The sequence below is a fragment of the Equus quagga genome, chromosome 13 (genome assembly GCF_021613505.1).
Source record: "Equus quagga isolate Etosha38 chromosome 13, UCLA_HA_Equagga_1.0, whole genome shotgun sequence".
Classification (NCBI taxonomy): Eukaryota; Metazoa; Chordata; class Mammalia; order Perissodactyla; family Equidae; genus Equus; species Equus quagga.
Window position 1 is genome coordinate 68,341,102 of NC_060279.1, and position 15,695 is coordinate 68,356,796.

General features: G+C 48.6%; 1 protein-coding gene across 6 annotated transcripts; it reads right to left on the bottom strand.

Moving 5' to 3' along the window:
- Positions 1–1,929: 1,929 nt before the first annotated feature.
- Positions 1,930–13,928, bottom strand: CHST6 (carbohydrate sulfotransferase 6). Of its 6 annotated transcripts, none has more exons than XM_046680660.1 (5): positions 13,407–13,928; positions 12,985–13,242; positions 8,543–8,689; positions 7,272–7,347; positions 1,930–6,514 (listed from the first exon to the last, which is right to left on the bottom strand). In XM_046680660.1, exons 3-5 carry the CDS (start codon positions 8,544–8,546, stop codon positions 5,311–5,313), a joined length of 1,284 nt encoding a protein of 427 aa, XP_046536616.1. In that variant the 5' UTR covers positions 8,547–8,689; positions 12,985–13,242; positions 13,407–13,928; the 3' UTR covers positions 1,930–5,310. The 6 variants fall into 6 exon arrangements, with proteins under 6 accessions (XP_046536616.1, XP_046536614.1, XP_046536619.1 ...); XM_046680658.1 differs by having other exon boundaries at positions 12,985–13,288; XM_046680663.1 differs by having other exon boundaries at positions 1,930–5,952; positions 6,127–6,514; positions 12,985–13,928.
- Positions 13,929–15,695: the final 1,767 nt, after the last annotated feature.

Here is a 15,695-nt window from a genome sequence, read left to right on the forward strand (position 1 = left end):
GACAAAGGAATAGTATTCAGAATATATAATGTACTCCTAAAAATCAATAAGAAAATGACGAAGAGACAAAAGACCCGAATAGGTACTTTGTCAAAGAGAAATACAAATGACAAACAAAAATAGGAAAAGACGCTTAACCTTGTTGTTAATCACTGAAACACAAAATGAAATCACACTGAGACATCATTTGTCAACCGCCCAATAGCCAAAAATTTAAGTCTGAGAATATCAATTGTTGGTGAGGTTGTACAGCAACTAGAACTCTATTCCAAAATGATATAACCATTTTGGAATAATGTTGACTGAAGATGCTCATGATCCAGCCATTTCAGGCCCAGGTGAATATGCTATTGCATTTATACCAGGAGATACATACAAGATTTGTTACTTGTAGCACTGTAACAGCAAGTAACTAAAAACAAGCCAAGTGTTCATCAAGAAAAAAAGATAAATAACATTGTGGTATAATTTTCAATAAAATACTGGTCAGTAGTGGAAATAAATGAGCAAAGCTGCAAGCAAGATGATTAATCTCAGGAATATAAAGTCGAGGGGAAAATTTAAGTTGCAGAAGAAGGCCACAGTGTGATTCAATTCAAATTCAGTTCAAAAAGTTGCAAAACTAACAGTATACTTATTCAGGATGTTAACATAGGCAGTAAAATTATAGTGAAGTATTTATTTCCCTAGGTACTTGTTCTATTATTTTTTAAATACTTGACATATTACACATTTATATGACATTATATTTATTTATTCAACTAAAGAGGGCCATAGAGCAAGAGTGGCCTTGTATACCCTCCATCTCACTCCAAGCAAAAGCCAAAGTCCTCAGCAAGGCCTTACCAGGTCCTGCCTGATCTGACCCCCTCTCTCTTACCTTCTCATCTCCTAGCATTCTTCCTTTGGCCCCCCACACCAGACCATTAGCCCCTTGCTGTTCTTCCAGTATGCCAGATGCCTTCCATCCTTAGGATTTTTGTATTACCTGCTGCCTCCTCCAGGACACTCTACCCATAGTTACACCTTAATTAACTGCCTCACCTCCTTTAAGACTTTGCTCAAATGTCACTTTCCCAATGAGACCTACGTGATCACCTCATTAACAAGTGTAACTCACACCGACACACATGCATTCCTAAGCACATGATCCTTTCCTACTTTTGACCTTAGCACTGGTTGGTGCTCAATCCCTCATGTATGTTGAATGCATGAATGGAGGCCTGGAGGACTTGAAGACTGGGATCAGAATAGCATCAGAATTGCAAGGGCAACCAAGTCCTCCTGTTTTACCCCCAAAGGAGAAAATACTCAATCAGCTGAAGGTCTCACCACTCTGGGAAAATTCGAAGTCCAGGCTGTGGGGGTTGCTTCCACCTCTGTATGGTTGGTCAACCCTTTCCATTTCAGCAGCACTCCCACACACTCCTGAGGCTACCAAGGCTTTGGCTCCACTTGTTGGGTTTTTTTTAAAGACAATTTTTTTTTTAGAGCAGTTTTAGGTTTACAATAAAATTGAGAGGGAGGTACAGAGATTTCCCATATACTTCCTGCCCTCACACATTCATAGCCTCTCCCATTATCGACATCACTCACCAGAGTGGTACATTTGTTAACAAGGAGCCTACACTGACACATCATCATCACCCAAAGTCCAGAGTTTACCTTGGAGTTCACTTTTGATGTTGTATGTTCTATGAGTTTGGGCAAATGTATGATGACATATATCCATCATTATAATATCCTACAGTATTTTCACTGCCCTAAAAATCATCTATGCTCTGCCTATTTGTCCGTCCCCTCTCCACCTCCAGCCCCTGGCAACCACTAATCTTTTCCTGTCTCCATAGTTTTTCCTCTTCCAGAATGTCATATAGTAGGAATCATACAGTATGTAGCTTCTTCAGATTGGCCTCTTTCACTTAGTAATATGCATTTCAGTTTCCTCCATGACTTTTCATGGCTTGATAGCTCATTTCTTTTTAGCACTGAATAATATTCTATCATGTAGGTAAAAATGAAAATGATTGATTTGACCCTGTATAGCTGATGGTGGTAGGGTGGGAGTAGTTGGTAGGAGAGGGTGACAAGGGAATTCTTGACATTGTTCCAGAGAGTATAAGTTGGTCCTCCATTTTTAGAGTAATTTGGCAATTTCACATTTAAAAAAATAATGCTCTTTGAACCAGCAGGTCTACTTCTGGGAAACTTTACTATAGACACACAAACTCGGTCGTCTCCTGGGGGCTTCTCCCAGCTCATGAGCCCGGATTCCCAGGAGGGAGTCTTTTATTTTGTCAGGGAACCTTGATTCCAAGGGACCAATCCCTCAGTCTCTCTCTGCCTCTGTTTCTTCATCCCATGCTTGATTAACTCCTATTCACCCTTCATTTATTCAAACCAAATGTTTCCTCTTCGAAGAGGTCTTCCTGACTCCCCATTCTAAAGTAGGTTGCCCTCTACCCATTCTTATTGTTTCTTCTTAGAGCACAGTTGACATTTATGGTTACATGTTTATCTGTAGGACTATTTATTTAGAGTCTGCACTCCCCGCAAGAGCAAGAGCAAGGGCTGTGACTGCTTTGTCCACCACTATGTCCCAGGGCCCGGCACAGGCCTGACTCATTGAAGCACTAAACTGGCTACTACCTGTTTTTGTCCTGAAACCTCATCTGAGTTCACCTGAGGCTTGCTTGGAACCCATTTACCAGGGAACTCACCCAGAGGCTTGCCTAGAGTGTCCCATATGCAGGGAGTAAAGTCTAGGAGCCTGTCATCCCTGTGCCTGGGACCCCCGGAGTCAAATGAGAATGGGTAAATCACACAGCAAAGGCCATTAATTGTGGCCATCAATACAATTTGTGACCTGAGCAGGGCAAATGAAACTTGTGGGATGCCACTATCAGGCTGGGCTCTGAGGCCCCCAAAAAAGCCTTCCTGGACCCCACTGGAGATCAGTGTCTCCTCATTCTTAGCCTCTGGCCCCAGAACCTCTTGCTCATCCTTCTTTGCCTGAACACACCACACTGCCCGGGACTGCTCCTGGCTGGACCCCTCCACTTGACCGAGCACTTCTTCCAAAGCAGGCTGCTTTTGTCCCCAGTGGCCAGCACAGGGTGGAAGACAGAGAGGGGAATGCAGAGAGGAAAGAGGCAAGCGGCAGGGGCCCAACACCTCAGCCAACTGCCCACTATACCTTTCAACATTCTGGTTCTTGAGATGTTTGCAGCCAAATGCCAGGATGGCTCCCTGACACCCAGAGACCCATGTCATCACTAGGGTAAAATGATCGGGCTTCCCAAGCCTTTGGTGGGGTCCTTTGCTACATCCCCAGTTCACTTTACTTGTTAGAACCGTAAGTGTTGAAGTCAAAGATATCAGTTCAAGTCCTAGCCCATATATTAAGTGATATGACCTGAGCCTTTCTAAGCTGCAGAGTCCCTGTTAACAAATTTTGGGTTTTAAATATCTTCCCCATGCTATTATGAGCATGGGCAGACTGAGGTTTTATGGGGCCTGAAGCTTCTACATCTTGGCAGATCCTCAAATGAGGCGTCCTGAAGCTTCAGCTTCAAGGTCAATATACCTCTTCTCCATGCAAGAAAAGCAGCAGAAAATGCCAGATCTCCCTTGCTCCTCCTGCTTTGCAGCGAGGATGTGGGTCCACAGTCCAGGTTCCATCAATCTAAGGCCACACTCAGGCGGAGACTCAGAGACTAGCAACCTCCAGAATCCCTTCTGGCAACTGATGGCAACAGTGAGGGCAGCTCCCTCGTTTCCAGAGGTAATGGGCACAGAAGTTCTGGTGGCAAGCATCAGTCCCCAGACCAACTTTGTGCCCCAATGGGACTTGGGGTATTCTGTTTGTACAGACTCAGATCTGCTTCCCTGTCCTTCCTAGAGGTTCTGTGAAGTTTTTTGTTTTTTTCTTTGAAACATGTACTGAGCACTTGCTGGCTCTCATTTCCTGAGCTCAGGATCAAGCCCTCTACACATCGAGTATCTCTTTAATAAGTCTCTTTGCTGCCAGAGCTAGGGGTTGTGGTCTGCAGTTAGGACTCTTACTCTGCTCTCCTCCGGGGCCTGGCCTGGAAGGACCAAGGGAAGACAATCACCCCAGAGCTGTTTTTTTCCCAAGCTCATAGCAAGCCTGATTTAATTACATTCACCCTGTGACCTGCCCTCTAGGCACTGATCCTGCTGCCAACCTCTTGCTCAGCCACACGTTCTGCCTGGCTTGCTGCCCAGGCCTCCCAAGCCTTCTCTCCCTCCACCTTTCCTCCTCACTGCCTCCCTCCAGGCTCATCTAGGAGGCTCTCCAGGTTCTGCACTCTGGGCCCAGAACTCACCACTTCCTGAATCCCACAGCTGTGGCCCCAGCCATGGCAGCTTGCTCTTCCCTAGGGCAAATAAGAGGGGGAAATGTGGCCCTTCTTGTCCATAAGACAGGTCTCTGCAAGCCTGATTCATCCTCTTCTCCCCACTGCAGCCCCAGAGCAAAAGCTCCCTCCTCCCTTCATACTCCTTCTCATGTTGTAACCTTGGACAAGTCTGTGTTTCGCTTGTCAAACTTTACAGGCTATAAACTCTAATCTGTATCACACAGGTTAATTATTATGTTTATTTCTGTAGGTAGGATCTTTCCTATTAGGACAAATCAAAGGCTCACCTTACCTGGGCAAGTGATGGGGGCATGTGGGCTCCTGGAAGATGGGGCAGAGAGTGGCTAAGAGAGATCACAAAATAAGAGAAATCTTGTCTGATTTCTTTCTGACGATACAGGTGAATATAACCGCCAATAGATTTGATGGAGTGTGGTGCCAGATGCATGGGGGGAATGGAGTCGGGGGGGGGGGGGGTATGTGTGTGTAGGCGGGGTACCGGAGGAGACACACAGAAGCTCACCGTACTGCCCCTCCACTCTCAGGCAGGACCAGGCCACCCTTCTCAGCTGCTGGATGACGCATCCCAAAGGAGGAGAGGGTTAAGGGGAAAGAAAGTGCTCGAGTAGGAACCGAGTCGTCTGAACTTATTCCCTGTGCCAAGAAGAAATGGAAGCACGAATTTTGCTTTCCATAAAGTGTATCTGATGGGAACTCAGCTCCTAAAGAGGACTCAAAGGAAAGTCAAGAAGTGGGGAAATAGAAACATGTAGTTTGGGGACTCAGTCCTTTCCTACTAAAGGGGAGGACTCCCCAACTCCGGCCCCTCCGGTAGCTGTCTGCGGCCCCTGCACCCACGTGCCCCAGCTCCCTCTCCACCATACACTAGCCTCCCGGCCCTGGCGACCGCCACAACTTGGGGCCTCCGCTAAGGCCCAGGGTGCGCGGCGGTGGACGACGCCCAGCTGAAGCTGCTCCGGCCGCGCGGCAGCACCAGATCCAGGGCGAGGTTGCGCTGTTCTTTCTCGGAGAACACGGGCCGGTAGCCCAGCAGCTGCAGCGCGCCGGCACACAGCTCCTGCACGCGGCGGATCTTGGTGAAGGGCAGAGCGTGGCGCCAGGCCTGGGAGACGTTGAGCGCGTCCCGGGACGTGGTCTTGAAGGCCTCGCGGCGCGCGCCGGGCCCGGACCCGTGAGTGATGTTGTGGATCCAGGCCTCGAGCTGGGGCGTGAGGCTCAGGCCCGCGAAGTCATAGAGCGCACGGATCTCGGACAGCGGCGCCCGCGCCAGGTCCTCGAAGCGCACTAGGCGGTAGCGGTCGCGCAGGAAGGGCGGCGGCTTGCGCGTGGCGGCCTCAGCGATGCGCACGTGGCTGCGGCACACCTCGCTCACCACGCGCAGGCCGGGATCAGCCTCCACCCACGTGCCGTTGGTGCCCAGCACGATGCCGTTGTCGCGCGCCAGGGCTTTGGCTGTCTGCTCGCGCGAGCGCAGCACCGCCCGCGGGTCGCGCACCAGGTGCACGATGCGCAGGTTGAGCGCCGGGTCGTTGAGCAGCGGGTAGAGCACCTGCAGGTTGAAAAAGCGTACCTCCTTGATCACCACGTGGCTGTAGGAGCGGCAGGCCTCCTGGGCCACGCCGAAGGGCCGCCGCGCGCACAGCGGTTTGCACACGGCCTCGCTGCTGATAGCGCCGCGCGGGAAGGCGCTGCAGGCCGGCGGCGAGCACAGCGCGCGGCTCACCGCCGACTGGAAGAGGTCCGACAGGTTGCGACGCCACGGCAGATAGGCATCGAACACGTCCATGTCGCACAGGAAGACGGAGCGCACCAGGTCGCGCACGGCCATGTGCAGCGCGGGCGCGCTGCCCTGCGAGAGGGCGGTCCACACGTGCCACCCAGGTTCCATCAGGTAGAAGACATCGGGGTGCTGGCTGAAGAGCTGGCCCACGAAGGACGAGCCTGAACGCCACGAGGACAGCACCAGTACGTGCACCCGCTCCTCGCTACCCACTGGGGACAGCGTCCTGGGCCGGGAGACCAGGAAGAGCAGGAGGCCAGACTGCGCCAGCAGGAGCGCGGTCACCACAGTGCTGGAGAAGCGCGACAGCCACATGCCGCCGGCCAGGGACCTGCGGGAGGAGAGCGCAGCCGTTAGAGAGCGTGGCCTGCTCGCCCATCCCACATCCCTAACCGGTGCTTACAGGGAGCAGCCCCAGGACCCGAGCATCCGATCGATCATGGGGGCCTCCCAGGACCACGACGATCTCAGTTTGGGCCCTCTCCCGGGAATGTGAAGTTAAGACATAGCCACGATCTAGTCCATGCAGAGCAAAAGGCCAGTTGCAGAATACTGTAGGAAATGTTTCTTTCTCTTTATCTCTTTATCTGGGGAGGGAAATATCTTTAAAATAGAATTCCCACCTTTTGCCTAAGAATTCCTTTTAGGGAGACAATTTTAGGTAGTTTAGCTAAACAACTTAATGGGTGGTTTGGCCGATGTAAGAGCACCACCAAGCTCCCTCAGGTTGAATCTTGGCTTAATCACTTCCTGGCCTGTGATCTGGGACCAAATACTTAATCTCTCTATGACTCAGCTTACCCCTCTGTAAAAAGGGGATAATACTGGTCCTGGGGTATTGGAATGAGCATGGGGGGGGGGGGGGGGGCACATGAGAACCTGTGGTGTCTACACAGTGTGCTTCTGCATCTTATGATTTTTCTTAAGCCAGCAGATACAATTTTTGGGAGGGTATCTTTCTGGAACTGTGTGAGTTTGCAGAAGAAACCAGTGAAGGGAGAGAGAGGATGGAGCCAGAGACAGGGAGAGGTGAGAATAGTCAGGCTCCTGGCAGGATGCTTGACCCCTTCCCTGCTGAGGTTACTCACCTCTGTCCTGGACTGCTGGGAGAGCTGCCCGCCCCAATCACAAATCCATGGGAGATGTCTGGAGGGTCCTCAGGGTCTGAGAAAGCAGGAGGGAGGCTGGGTCAGAGCCCCACATTAGGAGAAAGCCATGCACAGTGGGAGGGTTCTGCCTTCCCAGACTGACAGGAAGTTCCCCACAGGTGGGGATGGAGCTGCCCTGCCTCTGGCTGGAGCTGGGCACGGACCAGGTGCTGGATACATTTTTCCAAAGGAGTGCGAACTGACGGGCTCTCCTGCTGGATGCAGGAGAGAGGGCTGGCTTTGAGTCCCTCCATGCCTTACTTACGACTTCTCAGGCTGTTTCCTCCTCGATAAAATGAAGACGGTAACATTTAAACTCTTAGGGTTGTTGTGAAGAACGCTGCTACACACATGTGTGGAAAGGGCTTGGTAAAGTGCCACACATATGCCCCCAGTTACTGATACTGTTGTAGTGTTGAGCTGTGTCTGGAGAGGAGGAACATGGGAGGTCTCTATCCAGATGAGACACCCTGAGGTCACCTATGCTTAGAATCCCAGCATCTCCCAGGCCCACCTTTAGCCCCCAACCACCCCTGAGTCCTTTAGTGGATCCTGAGGTTGTCACACTTGTCCTGAAGAATGAAAGAAACACTCAGCCCAGCTCCCACACCCTGAGGTCCCAGAGTTTTCTCCTCTTTGCACCTGTTGGTCCTGCAATAATCTCAAGGATGAGCTGCTTTGGGAGGGAGGGGCCTGGAAGTTTCCTCCTTGCTTCCACAGCATTTGGATCCCATTAACACACCCGCCTCCCCTGCCCATGTCACCACTGAGAGAAGCCGAGGTCTAAGGTGTGAGCAGATCCCATCTCTGCTCCTTCCCCTTATTGCGAGGCTGCAGGAGTGGGTAGAGACACCCAAGAGCTCTGTCATCTGCTGACTTCAGAACTGCCTCCTGGATCCCATACCCATGCCTAGAAAACCTGGAAGACAAGGACAGTAGCTACTATCTGCTCTGCACATGTTATCTCCTCTCCTTAAGGTGTGCTTCCTCTGAGAACAGGGTGCAGGGGAGGAAGGGAACTCGTAACTCGTATTTACAGACAGAAATTACTTCAAGTGCCTGATGCTTTACATCCACTCTGTGATTTAACTCAACTGCCCCTGAGGTGGGCATTAAGATCTCAATTTTTTAGATGAAGGACCCAAGGCTTGGGGAGACTTCAGGGTAACTAGGACCTCAAACCAAGACTTCCATAAGTTCCTGGCGCTTACCCATCACAGGCTGCTGTCCTCTTCCATCCCTGGGAGATCCCTGCAGATCACAGGACCCTGATGTTTGGTCCAAACACAGCTTCCCTGGCCAGCCCAGCCCTCTCCTGGGTAGGGAGGATCTTGACCCTATACCAAGGTGTTCGTTACCTGTACTCCAGGAAACCAGAGGTTTTCTTAAGTGACTCACACAATACAGGAATTGTTATTTGATCCTGTTATTGGAACTCAAGAACTAGGAAGGAGATAAAAATATCCTACCCCTGGAGGGGTATCCAGAGAAGTCCGGGTCCCAGCTGGGAGTTTTCTGATAAGGAGCCATATGTTCAGCACACCCATTAATTGCCCCAGGGTTCAAAGTTAGGAACAACATGTCAGGCAGGCTCTCTAATATGTACGTACTTTATCTTCATGACTGAATCTTATCTTCCCATCATCCCTAGGAGGTAGAAATTATCCCTGTCTGTTTTAGTTGAGGCAGTGGGGCTCAGAGACATGAATACTCAGTTAGTAAAGGGCAAGGCAGGGGTTTAAGTCCCACTGTCAACCCCCAGGGTAGGGATCTGGGGTGGGTTCCACTGCTCAGCCTTTGCCCAATGAAGTCTCCCATCTTGGGAGGCCTAGGCCCTCCCCTATAAAGTCTTTCCTTTTTAAATTCTTTTTTGGAGGTATATGTTTATTAGATGTTTAATTTTGGGATAAACTAACACATAGAGGTGATACAAAATTCTAAAAGTACAGATGAGGGCATCATGGGCTTATGTCTTAAGAATCTGTGAAAATTAGAAAAGGGGACACAGTCCCACACCAGAGTGCCAGGGCCACTCAGTGAAAGGGAAGTGGCATTCTCTATCCCTACACCTCCCTCAGGCCATCCTCAGAGGCAACCCTGCCTCCAGCTTCCACCAAGTCTTTGATGGTAATGATGGTGATGATGAAAATAATCATATATTTTGGGGGGTGGGGTGGGGGTGGGAGTAAAGTACAAGAGGCCATGGAAGGAACAGAAAGTTCCCCCTCCTCCCCGATACCCAGGACCACCTTACAGAGTGGTCTTTCTCAAGTCGCTGAAAACTTTTTGGTCATAAAGTCTTTTTAAATTTTATTTTTGTCAAAATAATACACATAGCTTGAATAGGCATAAGCTATCCCTGGAAGTTTGTACAAGAAAATAACCATGTTAGTTTCCCCTGGGTGGGGAATGAAATAGCTGGGAAAAGAGAGTTCACAATAAATCCTTTTTTGTACTATTTGAATTTTGATCCATATGAACATATATATATATATACTATTTAAAAATTACTAAATTAAAAGTTTTAAATGTACATAGTTTAAAAAGTCAGATAATTATCACAAGTCCTTCTCTTGCTCCAAAATCCTATTTAACAAGAGGTAATTGCTTTCAAATTTGTTAGTTGTTTCTTCTGCTAATTACTTTATTTCTTAAAAAGAAAGCATGAGTTGTTACAGTTAGAATTTATAGCATTTTCTAATGACTTGTTTTAATGAAAGATAAAGATTTATCTTCTCTCTACACATAACACACACACACAGAGAAAGGTAAATACACTTTCCTTCTACCCCTAGCCTCCTAAAATAATTTTTGTTTAAGTCAATATTCAAATTTACATTATATGACCTTATAAAACAGCTCACAGCTGAAGCACGTAACGCACCAAGAGTACATTTCCTTTCTCGTACAATCTTTGTCTTCATCAGAGTTAAATTGCCTTAGAGATTAAAATTGTAATAGTAGGTTTGAAAGATAAAATTGAGGAAATGGAGAAAGTAGAACAAAAAACCAGATGATGGATAAAAGATGTAAAATAGAGAAAAGCAAGCAAGCAAGAGGATCAGTCCTGGAGGTCTAATGTCCAGGGCCCCTATCATGGTGGAGCTGACAATCTAGTTGGGGGTGTTAAAGACACACCCATGGTCAAGAGACCAGATGGTGGTCCAAGTGAGTGGCCTGGACATCCAGTACCACAGGAGGGTCCTGTGGATTCTGGCAAAACTGCCACATAGCCTCCCGCTAATCGACATTGCACCAAGCCACCAGAGCTGCCTATACCACTCATTTGATCATGACATTCTTGGACTCAGCAACCTTCAGCTTTCTAACCTCACTTCCCATAATTTCTGCATTTTCCAGATAGTCTACAATAGACTTTTTTATTACTTTGGTAATCATAAAATCCATTTTTTCTCGTTGGTTAAAGGAGGCATGCATGGAGTTTGCCTCTTCCAGCTTTCACTGCAGAGAGAGAAGGGCCTGCAAATCTATCTCCCAGCTGACCCGAGTACCTGGTTGGCCAGAGGACAGGGGCATGGGATGGAAAATTATCTCCTGTGCTGAGAAAGGTATCAAGGCCCCCAAGCCCTGTCTCAGTCTGAGGGCTGTGGGCTGGGCAGAAGACATGCCTGGCCCAAACCCTGGCCACATCTGCCAATCTCTCTGCCAGCCCCGATGAGCAGCTGTGTGGCACGAGCCCGAGGCAGGGAGGCTGGAGTCGCACAGCCCAGATGCTGCTGGAGGAAATTTCTGCCTGCAAGAATCTATGTGAAGTGAAATCACACTGTCTGGGCAAGGAGCCTCAAGTCTCCCTGGCTCAGCCCTGGGGCATTTCAGAGCAGATGAGCAGATATCAACACAGAAACGCTTTGCCCTGTCTCTGAGCTTTGGGATCCTCAAAATGCACTTTGCACAGCACCTAATTTGGTGTAAATCGTAGAACCTGAGAGCTGGAGGGCCCTAAAGTCTGGGGGCTCCCACCTCTTTTCTGCAGTACCACACACAAGGTATGGGGGTATGGAACACACATTTAGCATATTCCTCTGTGTTCCTCCAGGTGTTGACAGAGCCCTCTTATTATGGGGATAATCTGGAATGTTCTCTGGTTTATTTTTTTTTAAGCTTTTTTTTATTAATTTATTATTTTAAAAAAGTAAATTATTCTTACAAGTCAATGACAAGAAAAAAAAAAAAGAAGGGACAGTTTTAGAAGAAAACAACTCAAACACATAACAGCCAAAAGCAACGTGTGGACCTTGTTTGGATTCTGATTTGAACAAATCAACTGTAAGAAGGTATCTTTGAGGTAATCAGAGAAATTTTAATACGGACTGAAATAGTAGGTGATATTGAGAAATCATTGTTAATGCTACTATCACTACCTAGAATACTCTTGTTCATGCATTTCTGTGCCTATCTCCCCTTACTAGACTAGAAGCAGGACCTTGGCTGTCTCATTACAGGGAGTAGGGCTAGCCCAGTGGCTAAGGGTATGAACTCCATTTGTTCATTTACTGTGTGATCTTTGGCAAGCTACTTAATCTCTCTGTGCCTGTTTTTTTTTTAATCTATAAAATGGGATAAATAATATAACCCCATTATGTGGGCTTGATTTGAAGATTAAATGAGTTAATATTTGTAAAGCACTTAGAACAATGTCTGGCATATAGTACACTTCTAAGTATTTGTTCAGAAATCTTCCAAATCCTGGGTCACAATGATGTTCTATGAATCCAACGAGGAGCCTTTCATAAGGACAACTCAAGAACAATAGCCTAACCACATTCACGTGACCGTAGCACCCTAGCAACAAAATACGGGGCAGCACATGTACATACAGACAGAAGATGGTGAATAATGGCCAGAAGCCTGGCATTGAAGGCAGACCGGGTTCGAATCCTGCCTCTACAACCAGTGAGGTGTGCGACTCTGAGCAAGTCACTCCTAACGTCTCTGTGCTGCAGTTGATTCCTCTGTAGAGGAGGCTATAACAGCACCTACCACACCTGCTGGAGGGGAGTAAATGGAACAAGATAACCCTTAGCACGGCCAGCACTCACTGAGCAGGCTACTATTCTCATTAGTCCTGATGCCTGGCTCACTCACTCATGGCTTCAGGTCGGCCAAGTCCTTTCTGCTCTTAGGCCTCAGTTTTCCCATCCTCATGCCTCTGATATAAGAGGGAAGAGGAAAGAGAGTTAACATTTGCTGGGCACCTACGCTGAGGCCAACAGAGATCTCTTTTGTTGCCCCAAGATCCAGCAGCCAGAAGCAGGGGCCGCCAAACTCAAATTCAGCTGGATCTGGTTTTAAATTCACTCACCAAGCTGCTTTTCCTCAAAAGTTCCGTGGGAAAAGCCTTTAGAGAGCTTTCTAGATTAAAGTCATTCCCTTTGAAACTCAAATTTCATCGGATAGGGATCCCTCAACAGTGATCTCGTGTGCAGCTGAAGCCCAGGAAGACACTTTCAAACCAGCGACTGGGAAGGCGATGCCCTTTCCACGTTGCTCATGGAACCACCACGCTCGGCTCCTCCCCGCAAACCCGACCTCCAGCTGCAAGATCAATGCTCTCCAAACTGTGCCACCGGCCCAGCCCCAAGCCTTCCCAGGGTGGGGGCATCCCGCGCGGAGAAAGGACAAACCAACGTACCGCAAAGCTTGGCGTCCCTGCCGGACCCGGCGCCGCCGGGAGGCAGACACCCCTCTCCCGAGGCTCAGCAAAGGCTCCTTGACGTCGTCTCTTCCAAGTTCCACTCCACCGCCGGCTCTGTCTCTTCACTGGGAGAGTCCACAGAGGCTGATTTGTTCGTTAGGGTCCCAAGGCTATTAAGGGGCACCCAGTGACACCGGGGTGGGGGCTCTAAGAGGCATAGACGGGGGTCAGCGGATACCAAGATATTGGAGACACCTGGAGACCCAAAGCAGAGGGAACCTGAGAACAGGGCAGGAGCCCCCTAAAAAAAGAGAGGCGTCGTAAGAATGGGATGCTGGGGGCGGCGGGGAGCAATCCTGGGGCAACGGCAAGAAACAAACTCCGGCGCTCCTGACCCAGAGCCCGGCGCCCTGCGCTACCTGCGCTGCAGCCGCGGCCCACTGCGCTGCTCCGCGCTGCCTACCGGAGCTGAGCGCACACAATGAGGCGCTTTCAGACGTGGCTGCGGTCCCGGAGCCGGCGGGCGGGAGCCAGGGCGGGAGAGAAGGAAGGAAGGAGCGGGTTGGCCCCCGGCTGCCGCTATCCTCTCCACCCGGGGACCGAGGGGCCACGCCTCGGGGGAGGGGCAGCTGCCTAGAGGCGGGCGCAAGAGGGCCCCGAGTAAGGGAGGCACAGGTGGGCCCGGGGGGCTGCGGGAGGCGCACTTGTTGGCCAAGGATGCCAAAGGGTGCTCGCAGAGTCACCTCTCGTCTCACTAATTGACCAGAAAAGTTGTCTCCCCCTCCATACACCAGAGAAGGGAGGCTTCTGGGAGCACAAAAGGCCCTTGTGAAGGAAACTGAATCTTAATCTTGCCCCTCCTTGCTCTCAGTGGCATCCTCACAGCGAAGTGACTTGGAATCTAAATCACTTCCCAAGCCCCGGGTCTCAGCCGTAAGCCAAGTCCGCGATCCCCTGACGCCAAGGGCACGCAATAGCCAAGCTGAGAGGGAGGGGCCGAGACACCAGGTGGCCCTCAGGAGCTGGGCCCGCAGCTGGCTGTCCCCTACACATAACGGAGCAGAGTCCAGGCATCTAAAAAAGAGAATTCGGACCTTTTGTAATCCGTGGTGGGATCTAAAAAAAGTCTCTTTTTGAGACTTCTCAAATTAGTGCATTCTTTCCAGGATTCAGTTTGGCAAGATGAATTAAAATCCTTAAGAACGGTCATAAGTTTTTTCAATTAGTAATTCCTTTCCAGGATTTATGTTAAGGAAATAAACCAGCAACAAGAATTTATACACGAGGTTCATAGAAGTGTTGTTTATGATAGCAAAAAAGTTAGACATAACACAAAAGAGTAGAAAGATGTGTATCAGAATGCCAACAGTGATAACTTTTGGGTAGCAGATTTATAGACAACTTATTTTCTTTCGGTTACTATAATTACACATTTTCCCTAATAGGCATTTAGAACTTACGTGGTCAGAAAGAAACAAAACTTCTTTTAAAAAGCATGAACATGAAGAGAAGGAAAGGAGATGCACGGAATTGCTTTATTAACCTTAGATGACGGGACCAAAGCCAGACTTTAGGGGCCTCTCCTGATTCAAACAGAAAGTGGATAATCATTTGGCAAAATTAGGGATCTCCCCCAACCCAAATATTGAGTAATTGTCTCAAACTCTCTGTCCTTAGCTATGGGTTACAGCTCAGTTGATAAAATCCTGGCTATTTCTCACCTTTTACCTCCTTGCAGCTACACTGTGTGATTCAGGTCCAGAAGCTACCAACATGTGATCTGTAAATAATTTGATATGCTATTCACCAGACGCAGTAGTAATTTTCCAGCCTCTGGTTTCCACAGGCCATGTGGATGCCACTGAAAACTCACATTTACTTGGGGCTGGACCAGGTGACTTTTGCCAAAGAGCTAACAAAAACTCCAAGGTCTCTGGGCAGAGCCCTGGCAAAGCAAGGCTGTTGGTGAGTAACTTGAAGAAGTGTGCGCAACCTCTGCCCTCTCCATTCTTCTCCTTCCAAACCTTTCCCCTCTAAAAAGCCACATGTAACCTTCCATTTTGAACATTTTAATTAGAAAGTTATAAAACATCATGGTTCTTTACACAAAATTTGCATTAAAATAATTTAACAAAATGCAAAGCAATGTTTATACACATCTTTAGCTATCTTTCCATATCTCATTACCTCTTTGTGATTCAAACCAGCAACCATTTTTCATTTAAATCTCAAGAAAAAATTTTTAGGCAGATAAACACCCCTACACATTAAACTAAAGAAAACAGGTAGAGGAGCTAGTGCCAGGATATTTTTGTGCTTGAATACTTCAAAATAGCTTTGTTTCCAGAACTCTTATTTTGGTCAGCCTGGAAGAAAAGGTGCTTTGGAAATAAGAACTGAATCTCCAAGGTAAACTGAGGCATACACTGAGTGTGTTTGTGGGTGGGCATGAAGCTTGGATCACAGTGGGTATGTCCTTCCAGGGCCAATGACATTCTAGATCATAAAGCAGATCCATCCATCCTCTGAAGAAGCTGCATGCGTCCTCAGGATGAGAATGGAGAGTCAGTCTTCTGTGTACAACAGAGGCCTGTTCCAGTGGTCTCTTCTGCAGACGCTCATTGAGCCATGAAGGTAATCTGGCAGGACCGCCTGTCATGCTGCTAATGGCCAAGCTGGATTGGGCTGCTTGGGCTAACATCTTCTTT